Genomic DNA, 12226 nt, shown 5'->3' on the forward strand with positions numbered 1-12226 from the left:
CAAAATGGCGGACCAGCCAAGACAATCCGCCACGAAGACCGCAAGTCCCAGTGACTTGTCTCCTGCCAACAAGCGCCCACCCAGCTGCCCCCGCGCCAAAACGGAGCCTACAACGCCTCCTCCCTCCTTGCCTGTCCGAAAAATGGCGCCCGAGCAAGGACGGCCCTCGCAGCAACTCCCGGTCAGCAACCCCTCAGGGGGCGTCGGGAACCTAGTGAAGGCGAGCCACGCCTGTCTCCGAGTCCCGGAGATTGCCCCAGCCTCTGCACGCTCACCTAATTATTCCTCGCGCTCTCCAAGCGATGCACTCCCGGACTCGGAGCACCGCCTGATCTCAAAATGGCGGCCCTCCCATGACAACTTGTCCGGTAATCACCGGCCGAAATTCTCGCAGGGGACACCTGGACCCAGGCACAGGTGAGGCACGCCCACCACAAGCCCGAGACCGCCCCCTGCCACCGATCACTCAACCAGCAGCTCCAGCCCCGAACCAGAGCCAATAATCTGATCCCTTCGCCCTGCCTGACCTAAAAATGGCGGCCCACAAGGATGGCTCTCACAAAATCCCTCGACTACAACCTCCCCAGGGGCATAGTGAAGCTACCGAAGGCGAAAAGCGTCGGACCAAGATGCCCAGAGACTGTCTCCTGTCCCTGCCTCCCGCCTAAGCACTCCCTTATAGACACAGAGCTCTTATTTGTCCTCTCCATTCCGCCTGACCTCAAAATGGCGACCCAACCAGGTCTGCCTACTTAGGAACGCCTGACATCGTCCTCTTTGAGGACACCCGGAAGGAGGAACAGGCGAGCAACGAAGCGCATCAAGCCCCAGAGACTGCCTCCTGCTATCCCGCCTAGTTGTCTGCTCCTGAACCTTGTACTCTCTCCTAGCTATCTGCTCCTGAACTGGAGTCCCCAATCTATCGCCCCCCTCGCACCTGACTCTAATATGGTTGCCCACCCAGGTCCTCATCTCTCGATACTCCTGAATGCAATCCACCTTAGAGGCACCCTAAAGCCACGCAGGTGAGCCGCGCCGCACCGCAAGCCCTGGTCACGGCCACTCCCCGCCCCTCCCTAGGTGGCCACTGCCCACCCCGCTCCAAAAACTTAACCGACTTAACTTACCCTCTCCCCCCATTCCCCCTGACCCACCCAACCGCTCCCCATTTCCCCCCACTCATACCTATAGACAGAGCATCCTTCGCCAACAGCCCTGTCCCTGGCCTCTGCTCAATGTCTAGCCGCCCCTTCCCCCAAGCCACAGAATAGCCCACCACATAAGACACTATCCACACTAAACTCCCGATCACCCCAGTTAAAATGCCTTCCAACTTGACACCCCCCCTCACCCCACTCTCTTCCCCCTACATAAAACAGCACGGCCATAACTCCTTTGCGATCACCCTCCCTCCCAACCTCTCTCCGAAATCTAAAAAACCCTCAAACATAAACTGATCAAGAAATTCCCTGAATCCCTCTTTGCGGACTTATACCACTGTTCCACTATAGGCCAAATAAAAATGGACCTCATATTCCGCACAATTAGGCCCGCCTATTGGATATCCTCCCTGCGAGAAAGATACCACATCACCAAAATGACCAAGACGACCCATAGCTGCAAACTCTCATTCTACGCCCCCCCCCTGCCGCACCGCGGGATCACCTCAGTGACCATCTACTCTAACGGCACAGCCCTGATTCAAGCCAACAATGCCAACTTTGATGTTTTTGACCTCCTCTTCCCCACTCTACTTACCAACAGCACCCACACTCTACCCCTTACCCTCCGCTACCCGCCCACCGGGGAAGCCATTCCCCCACACTGAACTGTCGCCCTATTCCGCCTCTCGCTACCTCAACCACCGCCGCGTACCTCCTGCCCCTCTGCATTCCCCCCACCTCCAACGGCACGGCCCCCCCACCTGTTCTACCACAGCCCCCAGAACATCCCCCTCCGCGGATCCCCCCCCCCATTCAGTTCCAGGCGACTGCAATACACATCCCGAGTCCCCCTTTCCCCGTCACCCACCCCCTAGAAAGAAAAATAGATTACCTCTCCCCGACCACTCACTTCCTACGTCACACCCCATAAACCCAACCGCCACATAAACTAGCAACAATAGTCACCACAACTCTGACAGCGCTCCCCGCCAAAGAGTTCACACCCAGTTGCAGCCCACCCCCTTCAAGAAGAGACGGATTGCCGCCTCACACACATTGAAATCCAACTCACCACCTTAATACAGGGCCTGAATCTTATCCTATCCAACCTCTCGACCCACCACAACCCGCCCCACATCTCCAACCCCAGCCCCATCTCCTCCCTCCACTCCCACCTTAGGCCTCCCAACCCCCTGTCCCCCAACCAGTCAGCTCACCCCCCTCTTCCCAGGCCCCGAGACCGAAGAGGGCTATGGAGGCCATGTACCCGGAGGAAGCGCTCGAGCTGGCCTCCTCTTACTTCACCCCTCCAACGAACGACCTGCAATCTGCAATCCAGGTAATCACTTGGATCAGAAGTGAACATTTTGTCCAGAAACCCCTCAGACCCCCAGCCTCCCTCATCACCATCCCCACGGAACCAAAAAAAGAGTCTCACCGCACGAACTGCATGCTCATAAACTGCAGGTCCACAAAGAAACACGCTACAGAGCTGGCAGAATCCATTCTCAATCACGACATTGACATAGCTTTCATCACCGAGACCTGGCTCAATGACTCCTCTCCTCCGATCCTCCGATCCTGGATATGCTCGTTCCCCCGGGCTTCTCTATCATCAACTAAGATAGAAAAGACCAAAAAGGCAGAGGCGTGGCAATTATCCACAACAATAACCTATTAGTGTCTGAAACCGATAACGCCAGTTACAACTCCTTCGAATGTCTAACCGCCAACATCATAACCTCCAACAACAATCTAGTGCACTCTCACCTCCCGTACCACCCCCCAGGCAACACCGTCACGTTCTCGGAACACCTATCAGACCTAATCGCTCACTGCTCCCTCCGTGATACCAACATCATTATTCTAGGCGACCTTGACCTCCACTGGAATGACAAGAACAGTGTTCCAGTACAAAACCTAAATGAGCTTCTCCATACCAGCAATCTCACCCAGCACTGCTCACAAGAAATCCACAACAAAGGAGCAATACTGGATGCCATCATCACCCAACATGACGCAATCTCTATAGATCACATCCTTCCGGTCGACTGGTCAGATCATCACCTTATCCTATTCCACCTCCCTCAACAGACCATGACTCTTCCCCCCCATCTCTGATCCCCCACATGGTCGAGAAACATATCGCAGATCAACACAGAGGATTCAGAAGAAAAAATATCCTCCCTCCTGCCCATCTCCCCGGAAGGCCTCTCCACTGAAGAACTTACATCCCACTACAACGCTACCATGTCCTCCATCCTAGACGAACTAGCCCCCTTGAAACTGAAAAAACCCAGGAACACCCCCTCCAGATCCTGGTTCAACAAGGACATTAATGAGGAAAGAAGGCAACTCAGAGCCACAGAATGTCTCTGGAGAAAGAATCCCTCCTCCAGCCGTTACGATGAACTCAGAGCAGCAAGACGAAAATACAAACAACATATTAATAATGAAAAATCCGGAGGAGCTACGCTAGCAACCAAGATGGCCGCATAAGCTCCCGGCTCCGCCGACCTCCGCCGGAGGCTCATGAATCCTGACTCCCATCCTGATTTCCCACCAGACTCCCGTGCAGCTGAAGTGCGCCTGACTCTAAAGGTGCAATCCCGGAATCTCTAGCTGCTCGGATTGTGAAGATACGTCGTGTGCCATTCTTGGCCTAACTCAGAGTTGAAGCCGGGGCCTCGAGTTCTAACCCGGCCGGGTTGGAGTTGAACAACATCGGCCGCGGGACGTGGGTGGTTCCGGTCTCCTGAAGTGGCATCTTTCCTTTTCGTTTCGGATGGTGACCTGGTGGCAGCTTTCTTTTGCAACTACGGCGGCTTTCCATATCGGCTGCTTGGACCGGGGATCCGCCGCCCGGAAGCCCCGTTGAGCTCCCGGGGTTGATGGGCTTGGTTCCTCGTTGGCGGCGACGGTACCGCGATCGTGCTTGGTAGCACCCACAGTTGTCATCTGCATTGCTTCTGTCTTGTGCCCCGGAGAAGTCGACCTCTGGGGCTCTGATACCCGCCCGGTCGCCCACTGAGGGGAGATGGAGCGGGCCGAAATTACACCGTCGCTGCACAATTTAATGGCCGCCATTGGGGAGCTCCGCAAACGAGTCACCGCCACCTTCCAGAGGATGATCGTAATGGTCGATCACATCTGCCGGAGACCGGACTCCGATCCTTTGTTGGTTATGAGCCGGGGATGCCTTACCCGCGGCGCAAGCTTCGATTGCTACCGAGGACCCTGGGCGGCTGTCGGACTTGGAAATTTCTCGCGACCCTAAGATGGCGGCGAGCGAGCCCGAAAGTACTGGCTGTGTGTTTGGCCCTCTATCGATGCCGCCAGGGATGGATGTGACTATTTCTATACTTCAGTTTGTCTTCTCCACAGACTATCGGATGTATACCTTGCCTCTTTCAGAGAATGCTCCAAAACGCTTTGCTGACTTATCGTTGTTGGGCAGTGGACCTGGTTTGACTTTTGCACTTTGTCAGCGTTTATCCTGGTATCACTCCTTCTGTGGTGTTTTTGATCCGTTTCTGTCTTTGGATGCTCTTGTTGTGATGGCGGTTCGAATGGTCAGGGCTCGCATGAAGACACGTAGCGGCCTGATAGTATTTGATGGGGTCTGCGTAATTGATCGTCGGGGCCAGGGCTGACTTTCCTATGTTTTCTTTTGGCTCTGACGGGTGGTGTCTGTGGGAGCGAGGGCTAGACGGGATTCTGATTGTCTGAGTATTGTGTAACTGCTATGTTCGAAACGGGATTTGCTACCTCTGTGATGCCGGGGGCCGGGCGGGATGGTGCATTTTCTGTTTGTGGCTCCCCTATTGAATTTTATTGCTATAACTTGCTCAATGCTGCGATAGGGGATGTCCGCATCTGGTGGGGAGATGGGAATCTGGGAGCCCGTATCGTTTTGTACCTTTCTCCTCCTCCAGCTTTTCCCTTCCTTGGGGTGTAGTTTAGTGGGCGACAGGCACGCTGCTAGTGGGGTTAGGTCGTAGCCACCGGCAGGGGTGTAGGGAGGGGGGTTGTGTTTTTTTTTGTTTTTTTCCTTTATTTTTTTCTATGACCTTCCTATTCCCTTTTCCTCTCTTCACAAGAACTGTGGCATATTCTCCTGATCTTTTGTCCATCATATCTGAGTGTCATATGTTCAAGTCGTATATCCTGTATTTCTGGTGGGCAGGTGCTGTTGCGATGTACTTGTGGTCATTTGCATCTTACTGTTCTGCTTCAGCTTTAAGCTGGTACTGATCCTTTTTTCTGTGCCTATGATCGCAGTGTATTTCTTCGACTTATTTGCCCGTCCCCAGCTGGAATGTATTTACCCTAATGACACCTGATGTGTATATTTCTTTCTTGTGTTATACTCAATAAAAATAAATATAAAAAAAAATAATGAAAAATCCAACTTTTTCTGCACCGTGCTGGACAAGGCCAGAAACAGACCAAGAGAACTCTTTGACATCATCAAAAAACAAGCGTCCAAGCCAGTGACCTCCCACGTCCAGCCCTCTAAAGCCTTATGTGACAACTTCGCCAACTTCTTTAACGAAAAAATCTCCAAGATTGGACTTTCACTGGACATTAACCTCCATCCCCCCGACAAAGACTGCCCCACTACAATCGAAACTACTGCGAGAATGCGACCGGCATCTACCTGGTCTTCCTTCGACCCCATCACAGAAGCCGAGATCCTTAACCTTATCTCCGCCTCCAAGCCCTCGTCACACAACCTCGACCCCATTCCCTCTCAAATGGCCAAAGAGAAAAAACTCACCCTGGCTCCACTTTGGTGCGAAATCATAAACAGTTCCCTAAAAACGGGCACCATACCAGATTGCCTTAAAGTCGGCCAAGTCACTCCTCTTCTGAAGAAACCAAGCTTAGACTCTACCGACCTAATAACTTCAGACCTGTCTCCAACCTCCCCTTGCAAGCCAAAATCCTAGAAAAATGTGTTCTCCGTCCACTGAACAAACATATTGACAACATTAATTTGTTAGACCATCACCAATCAGGCTTTAGAAAAGGCTACAGCACCGAAACAGCAATCCTCAACATCATGGACGACATCCTCTTCTCCCTCGACTCAGACCACTGCGGTCTACTCATCCTTCTAGACTTGTCAGCAGCCTTTGACACTGTAGACCATAGTCTTCTCATCAAAGCTTTCAAAAAGCGAGTAGGTGCAGACGAAGTGGTCCTTCAATGGTTCTCCTCCTTCTTCCAAAATTGCTCCCAAAGAGTAAAAATCAAATCCTTTGCTTCTGACCTCCCTGTGAACAGAGTTGTCCCTCAAGGATCCATTCTTTCTCCTCAACTGTTCAACATATACATGGAACCCCTCACCTCCATTCTGAAAAAAGCAAAATCCCTTTTCATTTATATGCAGATGACACTCAAATCTACTTGGAAACCTCCACCTTTAACGACATCCTAAGACTGAACAACACTCTCCGAGAAGTCCAAGAATGGCTATGAACGAACCACCTCAAACTCAATCAGGGAAAAACAATCTCCAACAAGGAAGAAAATCCGCGAATCGCTGAATGGGTGAAAGCAATTGATGCCCTCAACGAAAATCTCACCCTGACAACCTCGGTCAAAATACTGGGAATCACCCTTGACCCCAAACTATCCATGACCAATCACATCAAGAACCCCGCCAAGAGCGCCTTCCTCAATCTGAAGCTCCTCAACAAAATCAAACCCCACATCCTTCCGTTCGACCTCAAACAAGCCACCCAATCTCTTGTGCTGCCCAGACTGGACTATGGGATCGCAGCCCTCACTGGTACAGCTCGCTCACACCTAGCCCCTCTCAAAACCACCCTCAATGTAGCAGCCAGAATGGTCACTGGAATAAAATAATTAAACCATACATCTCCAGCTCTCAGAGATCAAAAATGGCTCCTTGCGGAAATGCGAGCCAGCTTCAGAACTACCTGCCTCACACACAAAGCCTTGCACACAGGGAAACCGGAATACCTAGCCTTCAAACTCAAAGCCGCTCAATCAAGAAGCCTCAGGAGTTCTAGCGCCTTCCTTCTCATCCCCCCGAAAACACGTAAACAAAAGACTGCAGCCCGCCCTTTTGCAGGCAACGCTCCGAAAACCACCCCCTCCTTTCCAAAATTCAAAAGCCTCCTAAAAGCCCTTTACCTCAACCGCGCCTTCCCGAACGCAATCACGTGACTCACACGCCCCCACCAGGGAGTCACCTGACATCGGGCTCCCACTGGACAGCCTTCAGACACCGCACGAACAATCAGCCCCTGGGTTGGCACCGCTAAGAAAAAACTCCAGCACTAGACTTGCGTTCCCTAGTCTTTGAGACTACCTCCCGACTTCTTTACCTCAATCCCACTCCTCGGATACCTAGACCTCTCTACCTCAAAGACGCATCTCTGATGTTCAGCAGAATTGTATTGTTTTTCCACACTTCTGTATTTTTCTACCATGCCATTATCCTGTATTTATCTTCTCTACATCATGTTGTAAAGCGCTCCGATACCCTCGCGGCTGGCTAGCGCTATAGAAAATCTCTAAAATAAATCAAAAATAAATAAAGACGGAAAGCATGGCTGCAGTAGTGTTTGTTTAACCATGATAGCCAATCTTTAAGGCATCACCCCCCTCCCTTACATCCATGAAAGGGCGAAGATGTCCTGTGAAAGAAGTCACTGCGCGCTTTGTTTCAGTTAAAACCTTAGCTAAAATTCTGTGTTGAAGAAAATTCTTTACCAGGCTGTACTCTGATAAACACTTCTGCTCAGACAAAACTCTTTGGATTTCTGAACTTCTTTCACCTAATTTCTCAAGCTTTTGTTGCTCTTTAGAAATCATGACAATCTTTTGGAGTACACTTTGACTTAGTTGATTGGTCGAGTATTTTGAAGAAAAACAACTGCCACTCTCAGCCTGAAGTATGTCCCCACCCCTGTCACCGTCAATGTAACTACATGTGGTGGCTTTTTTGTTCCACAGTGCTCCCATTCTAAATACATGTCTACAGCAAGGAATTCAGAGAACATGTGTACCTTGTATTAACTGTCCAGAAGCTATATGTATTTAGAACTGTGTTTGCAACTCGTTCAGGCAGAGCCAAGTCTCAGGCTTTTCAGAGGCACACTGATGAACTTGCTATTGTAAATCTCACCTTGTGAAGGGGTCATCGAAGGAGTCTGATGTGGCTCGAACTGCTGCTGCATTTTTCATTTGTAGGTTTGCTGTATTTTTAAGGATCTTCCAGCCAAGCCACTATCACAAAATAACTACACTTTTCTTTTGCACACACCTTCATTCCAAGTTAAGCCAATTTACCATTAAGAAGTGTCAGGGTTACAAATTATTGCTGGTTTATTTGTATACAAGCTGCATGCAGTGGTTATTTTGGTTTATGTGTGCTGCCTGAGTCTTTGTTTTTGATTGTGCAAACTATTGGTTAACTGTTTTTTTCTCTCTTGTCTTCAGGTGCCCTTTTTGGTAGCAGAGGTCTGGCAGTATTTGGAGGCCTTTACAGGTTCTTTGCTCCTGACCTAGAACATGTGCCGCAGTGCCAGCCTGCAGGCCGCAGTGGGACTATGAGCAAAGACTTAGACATGAATGTACTTTGCCAAGTGCATAGGAACATGTCTGGCAAAGCATATGTTCTGACATCAGAACAACGCCCAGCGTGGCAGTGACTGTACAAGGACAAAACATCCAGTCTGGGACTAATATTAGCTTAAACAAAGTCGACTCAATAATATCCTTGTTCAGGCAAATCAAATGTAAAAACATGTACAGAAGAAAAAAGTCTATTAATGTTTTTGTGGATGTTGCAGTTTAAATGCAGATGGCAGGCTATTCATGTGCAACGAAAAGGGAGAATTGCAGAGGAGTCCAGTCCTGAGGAACTGATTTGGAGAGCCTTGTTTTCATGTGGTTCAACAGGCCATAAATATTTCCAGTGTTCTAAGATATAAACATCTATATTCTTTGTACTAAGAAACATTTCCTCTGTTGCCCAGCTTTTCTGGGGTCTTTGCTACATCTTTCGCAGCCTCATAGTTCCATGGTGCAAGTAGAAAGGAGGACACTATTGTTGTGAGTGTTTATTACACGTATGCTGGGGTCATGGACATGAGTAGTTATGTGGAAGACATCACATGACATCAGGAGTGTGTCCTGCAAGTTACATCTGTTATTTTGACATTCTTAGAGTGGTGGTCTGATGGTTATTTTGGACTCTGGTGTGTCATCTAAGTCCTATCCAGGCTTGACAGATTTGGGCTCTGCTTGGGTTATCTTTGGAGGCCCTGTTGAGTGGCTCTCTTTGGTAATGTCAAGCTTCAGTTTTCAAGGTTCCCTATTGCCACCTTCCCAAATTACCAAACGCCATGATGATGTCCAACTGCTGCCAATGTGTAATGAAGTTAATCATGTGTAGATGAGTGAGTGCCAATCAGACGCTGAATCAGTGAGAGATATAATGTGGATGAGGCCGCAACTGTATTTAAAGCTGTGTGGGCTGCTAATAAACAGCACTGAAAAGAAATCCCTTTCTATTTATTATTTTACAAGGACATTTGGTTACTCTGTGATAAAGAGGGACTGATACTTCATTGCCTGCCATATTCCCATAGGAGCTCTACAAGCTGAAAGCGTGCATTGAAAATCAAGATCCGAATTGTAAATTAGATCTCTGATGGAGATTTCTAGCTGCAGATTCCTTACCTTAGAATATCCCCATGCATCAGACTGGGTCAGGAAGGTTTTTGAGCAGACCTCTGCATGCCAGTAGGTGGTACCATTCAGCTCTGGGGCGTACGCACCAGAAGTGACATTCGCAGTACCTATATAAGGGCCACCCCAGCGTGCTGATGTCAGTTCTTTCCTTATCGCGCTAGATAGCACAGATCTGTTCTGAGCTACCCTAAGTCATTTTTTGAATGGCTTTTCCCTGGTGTGAGGATGTCACCCAAGAAACTGGCTGCTTTCAAGCCATGTCGAGCCTTTCACAGGCAGATGTCTATGACAGATCCCACTTGGCTTGTTTGTGGTGCTTGGTGTGCAACCACAAATCCAACACCTGTAAGGACTGCCATTCCATGCACCCAAAGGTGAAAAGGGAGCAATCCCTCAAGCTCCTTGCTCACGGTGTGGGACTCATCGACTCTCAAGATCTTGGTTCACGTGGAAGGTCCCGGGATCTTTCGCGGAGCCGACCGTCGTCACACTCAAAACTGTCGGGGAAATTGGGTAAGCTCATCAAACATTGAAATCCAAGAAGTCGGAGAGGTCTTCGACTTAACCATGCCCTTCAAAGTCATCCGATCAGGCACAAGAACGTCAGCACTCCAAGCCTCCCACTTCAGCCGCACCTGAGTCAAGGTCCGCTCTGCACTTCCCTGATTTCCTGGGAGCCAGAATGAGCCCCGCCCAGCTCAAAGAATTTTATGAAGCCATGCACATCATATTGTGTGGCACCTTTCATCCGGGTTCGGGAGGGACCCCATACTGGATATGCTGTTCACCCTCCGTGCCATTCGAGCCTCATTGTTCACTTGCTGGATCCAGAGCTGAGCCGCCGGTGAGACCAAGACCTTCCTCGATGCCTGCTCCAGTGCCGACATACCTGACGATGGCAGTCCTATCCTCATTTCCAACATGGAACCGGAGGCGCGTCGTCCATTGCCAGTAGGGACCATGTTCTTTGGAGCAGAGCTAGTACCTTTTTCTCTTGACAGGCCTGAAGGGGGAGAGAAATGGGAAGGGTCTGAGGACCCTTATGGTTACCAGCATCCCTTAGATAAGGAGGGGTAGAGCGATTTCATCGTTGGTGGCTTGTGGCGCCATGCCACGCCACTCCTGGCTGAGAATGACTGTTTTTTCAGGTGATGTCCAAGGCTCGCTTATGGACATGCCATTTAATGGCGCTCACCTTTTCGGAAAGAAGGTAGATTAATTGCTGGGTCGCAATAAGCACAGCAGAGCTATTGCCAAGTCCTTGGGCTTGTCTGTGGCCCCTCGTCACCCCCCCCCCCCTCCCCCCACCCCCCCAGGGAGAGGGTCTCCAACCAATACCCTCCCAGCTACCATGGCCAACAGGCTCCCAGCCATTTTGTGGCTGAGGATGCGGGTCCCATAAACCACAGGGGACAGGCAGCCAGCGGTTGCCCCGCCCAGCAGGTGTAGCCTCCAAACCCCTTTAGATTGCCCTCTGGCCATCATGGCCATCTAGTGGGAGGCCAGAAACGCCATCACCGGCACCGCTAGTGGTCAGTAACATCAGACTGTTTGGTTTTGCAAATAGTAAAAAGGGGCCACTCCCTCCCTTTTTGACTACTCCTCCACCCATGCCGTCCACATACGACCGTCTGACTGAGAACCACTTCTCTGTGCTCCATTAGAAAGGGCTGGCCCTCGTGGCCAAGGGAGCCATCGAGAGAGTGCCGCCATCAGAAGTAGGAAGTTATTGCTATTCTCGCTACATGTTGGTGCCCAAGAAGAACGGAGGCCTTTGTCCTATCCTATGATTTTGCAAGTTCTCTCTGCCCAGGACCGTGGAAACTGGATGGTAACGTGGGATTTGCAGGACGCATATTTCTACATTCCAGTCCTGCATGCCCACAGATTTTACCTGCGATTCACGGTAGGCCAAGAGCACTTTCAGTTCACTGTACTCCCGTTCCGCCTTCCGAGCATCCCTCAGGTGTTCACAAAAGTGATGGTAGTGTATGCAGCTCATCTGTGAACATTGGGGGTTCCCGTCTTTCTCTCCCTCGGCAATTGGCTGTTGAAGGCGGGGTGGCCCCAGGCAGTCGTCGCATTCCTCCAGACTACTGCAAACCTTCTGCACTTGCTGGGGTTCACTATCGCCATGACAAAGTCACACCTGACTCTCTCTCAGACACTCCCTTTCATCTGAGCTGTTCTGGACATAGTACAGTTTCAGGCTTATCCTCCCGAAATGCGAGTCCAGGATATTCAGGCTATGATACTGATGTTCCATTCTCTATCCTGGATTTTGGTGAGAAACACTCTGAGGTTGTTGGCCTCATGACCTTCAGCATACT

General features: G+C 50.3%; 1 protein-coding gene across 2 annotated transcripts in view; it reads left to right on the top strand.

The window, feature by feature from the left end:
• MTOR (mechanistic target of rapamycin kinase) overlaps positions 1 to 9705 on the top strand; it is an 865133-nt gene extending 855428 nt beyond the window's left edge. For both annotated transcript variants that reach the window (XM_078642233.1, XM_078642234.1), the window contains one exon: positions 8640 to 9705. In XM_078642233.1, the coding sequence (XP_078498359.1) occupies positions 8640 to 8655 (16 nt within the window). In that variant the 3' untranslated portion in view covers positions 8656 to 9705. The remainder of the gene's footprint in view (positions 1 to 8639) is intronic.
• The last annotated feature ends 2521 nt before the right edge of the window (positions 9706 to 12226 follow it).

Source organism: Lissotriton helveticus, chromosome 5_1, assembly GCF_964261635.1.
Source record: "Lissotriton helveticus chromosome 5_1, aLisHel1.1, whole genome shotgun sequence".
NCBI classification, from domain to species: domain Eukaryota; kingdom Metazoa; phylum Chordata; class Amphibia; order Caudata; family Salamandridae; genus Lissotriton; species Lissotriton helveticus.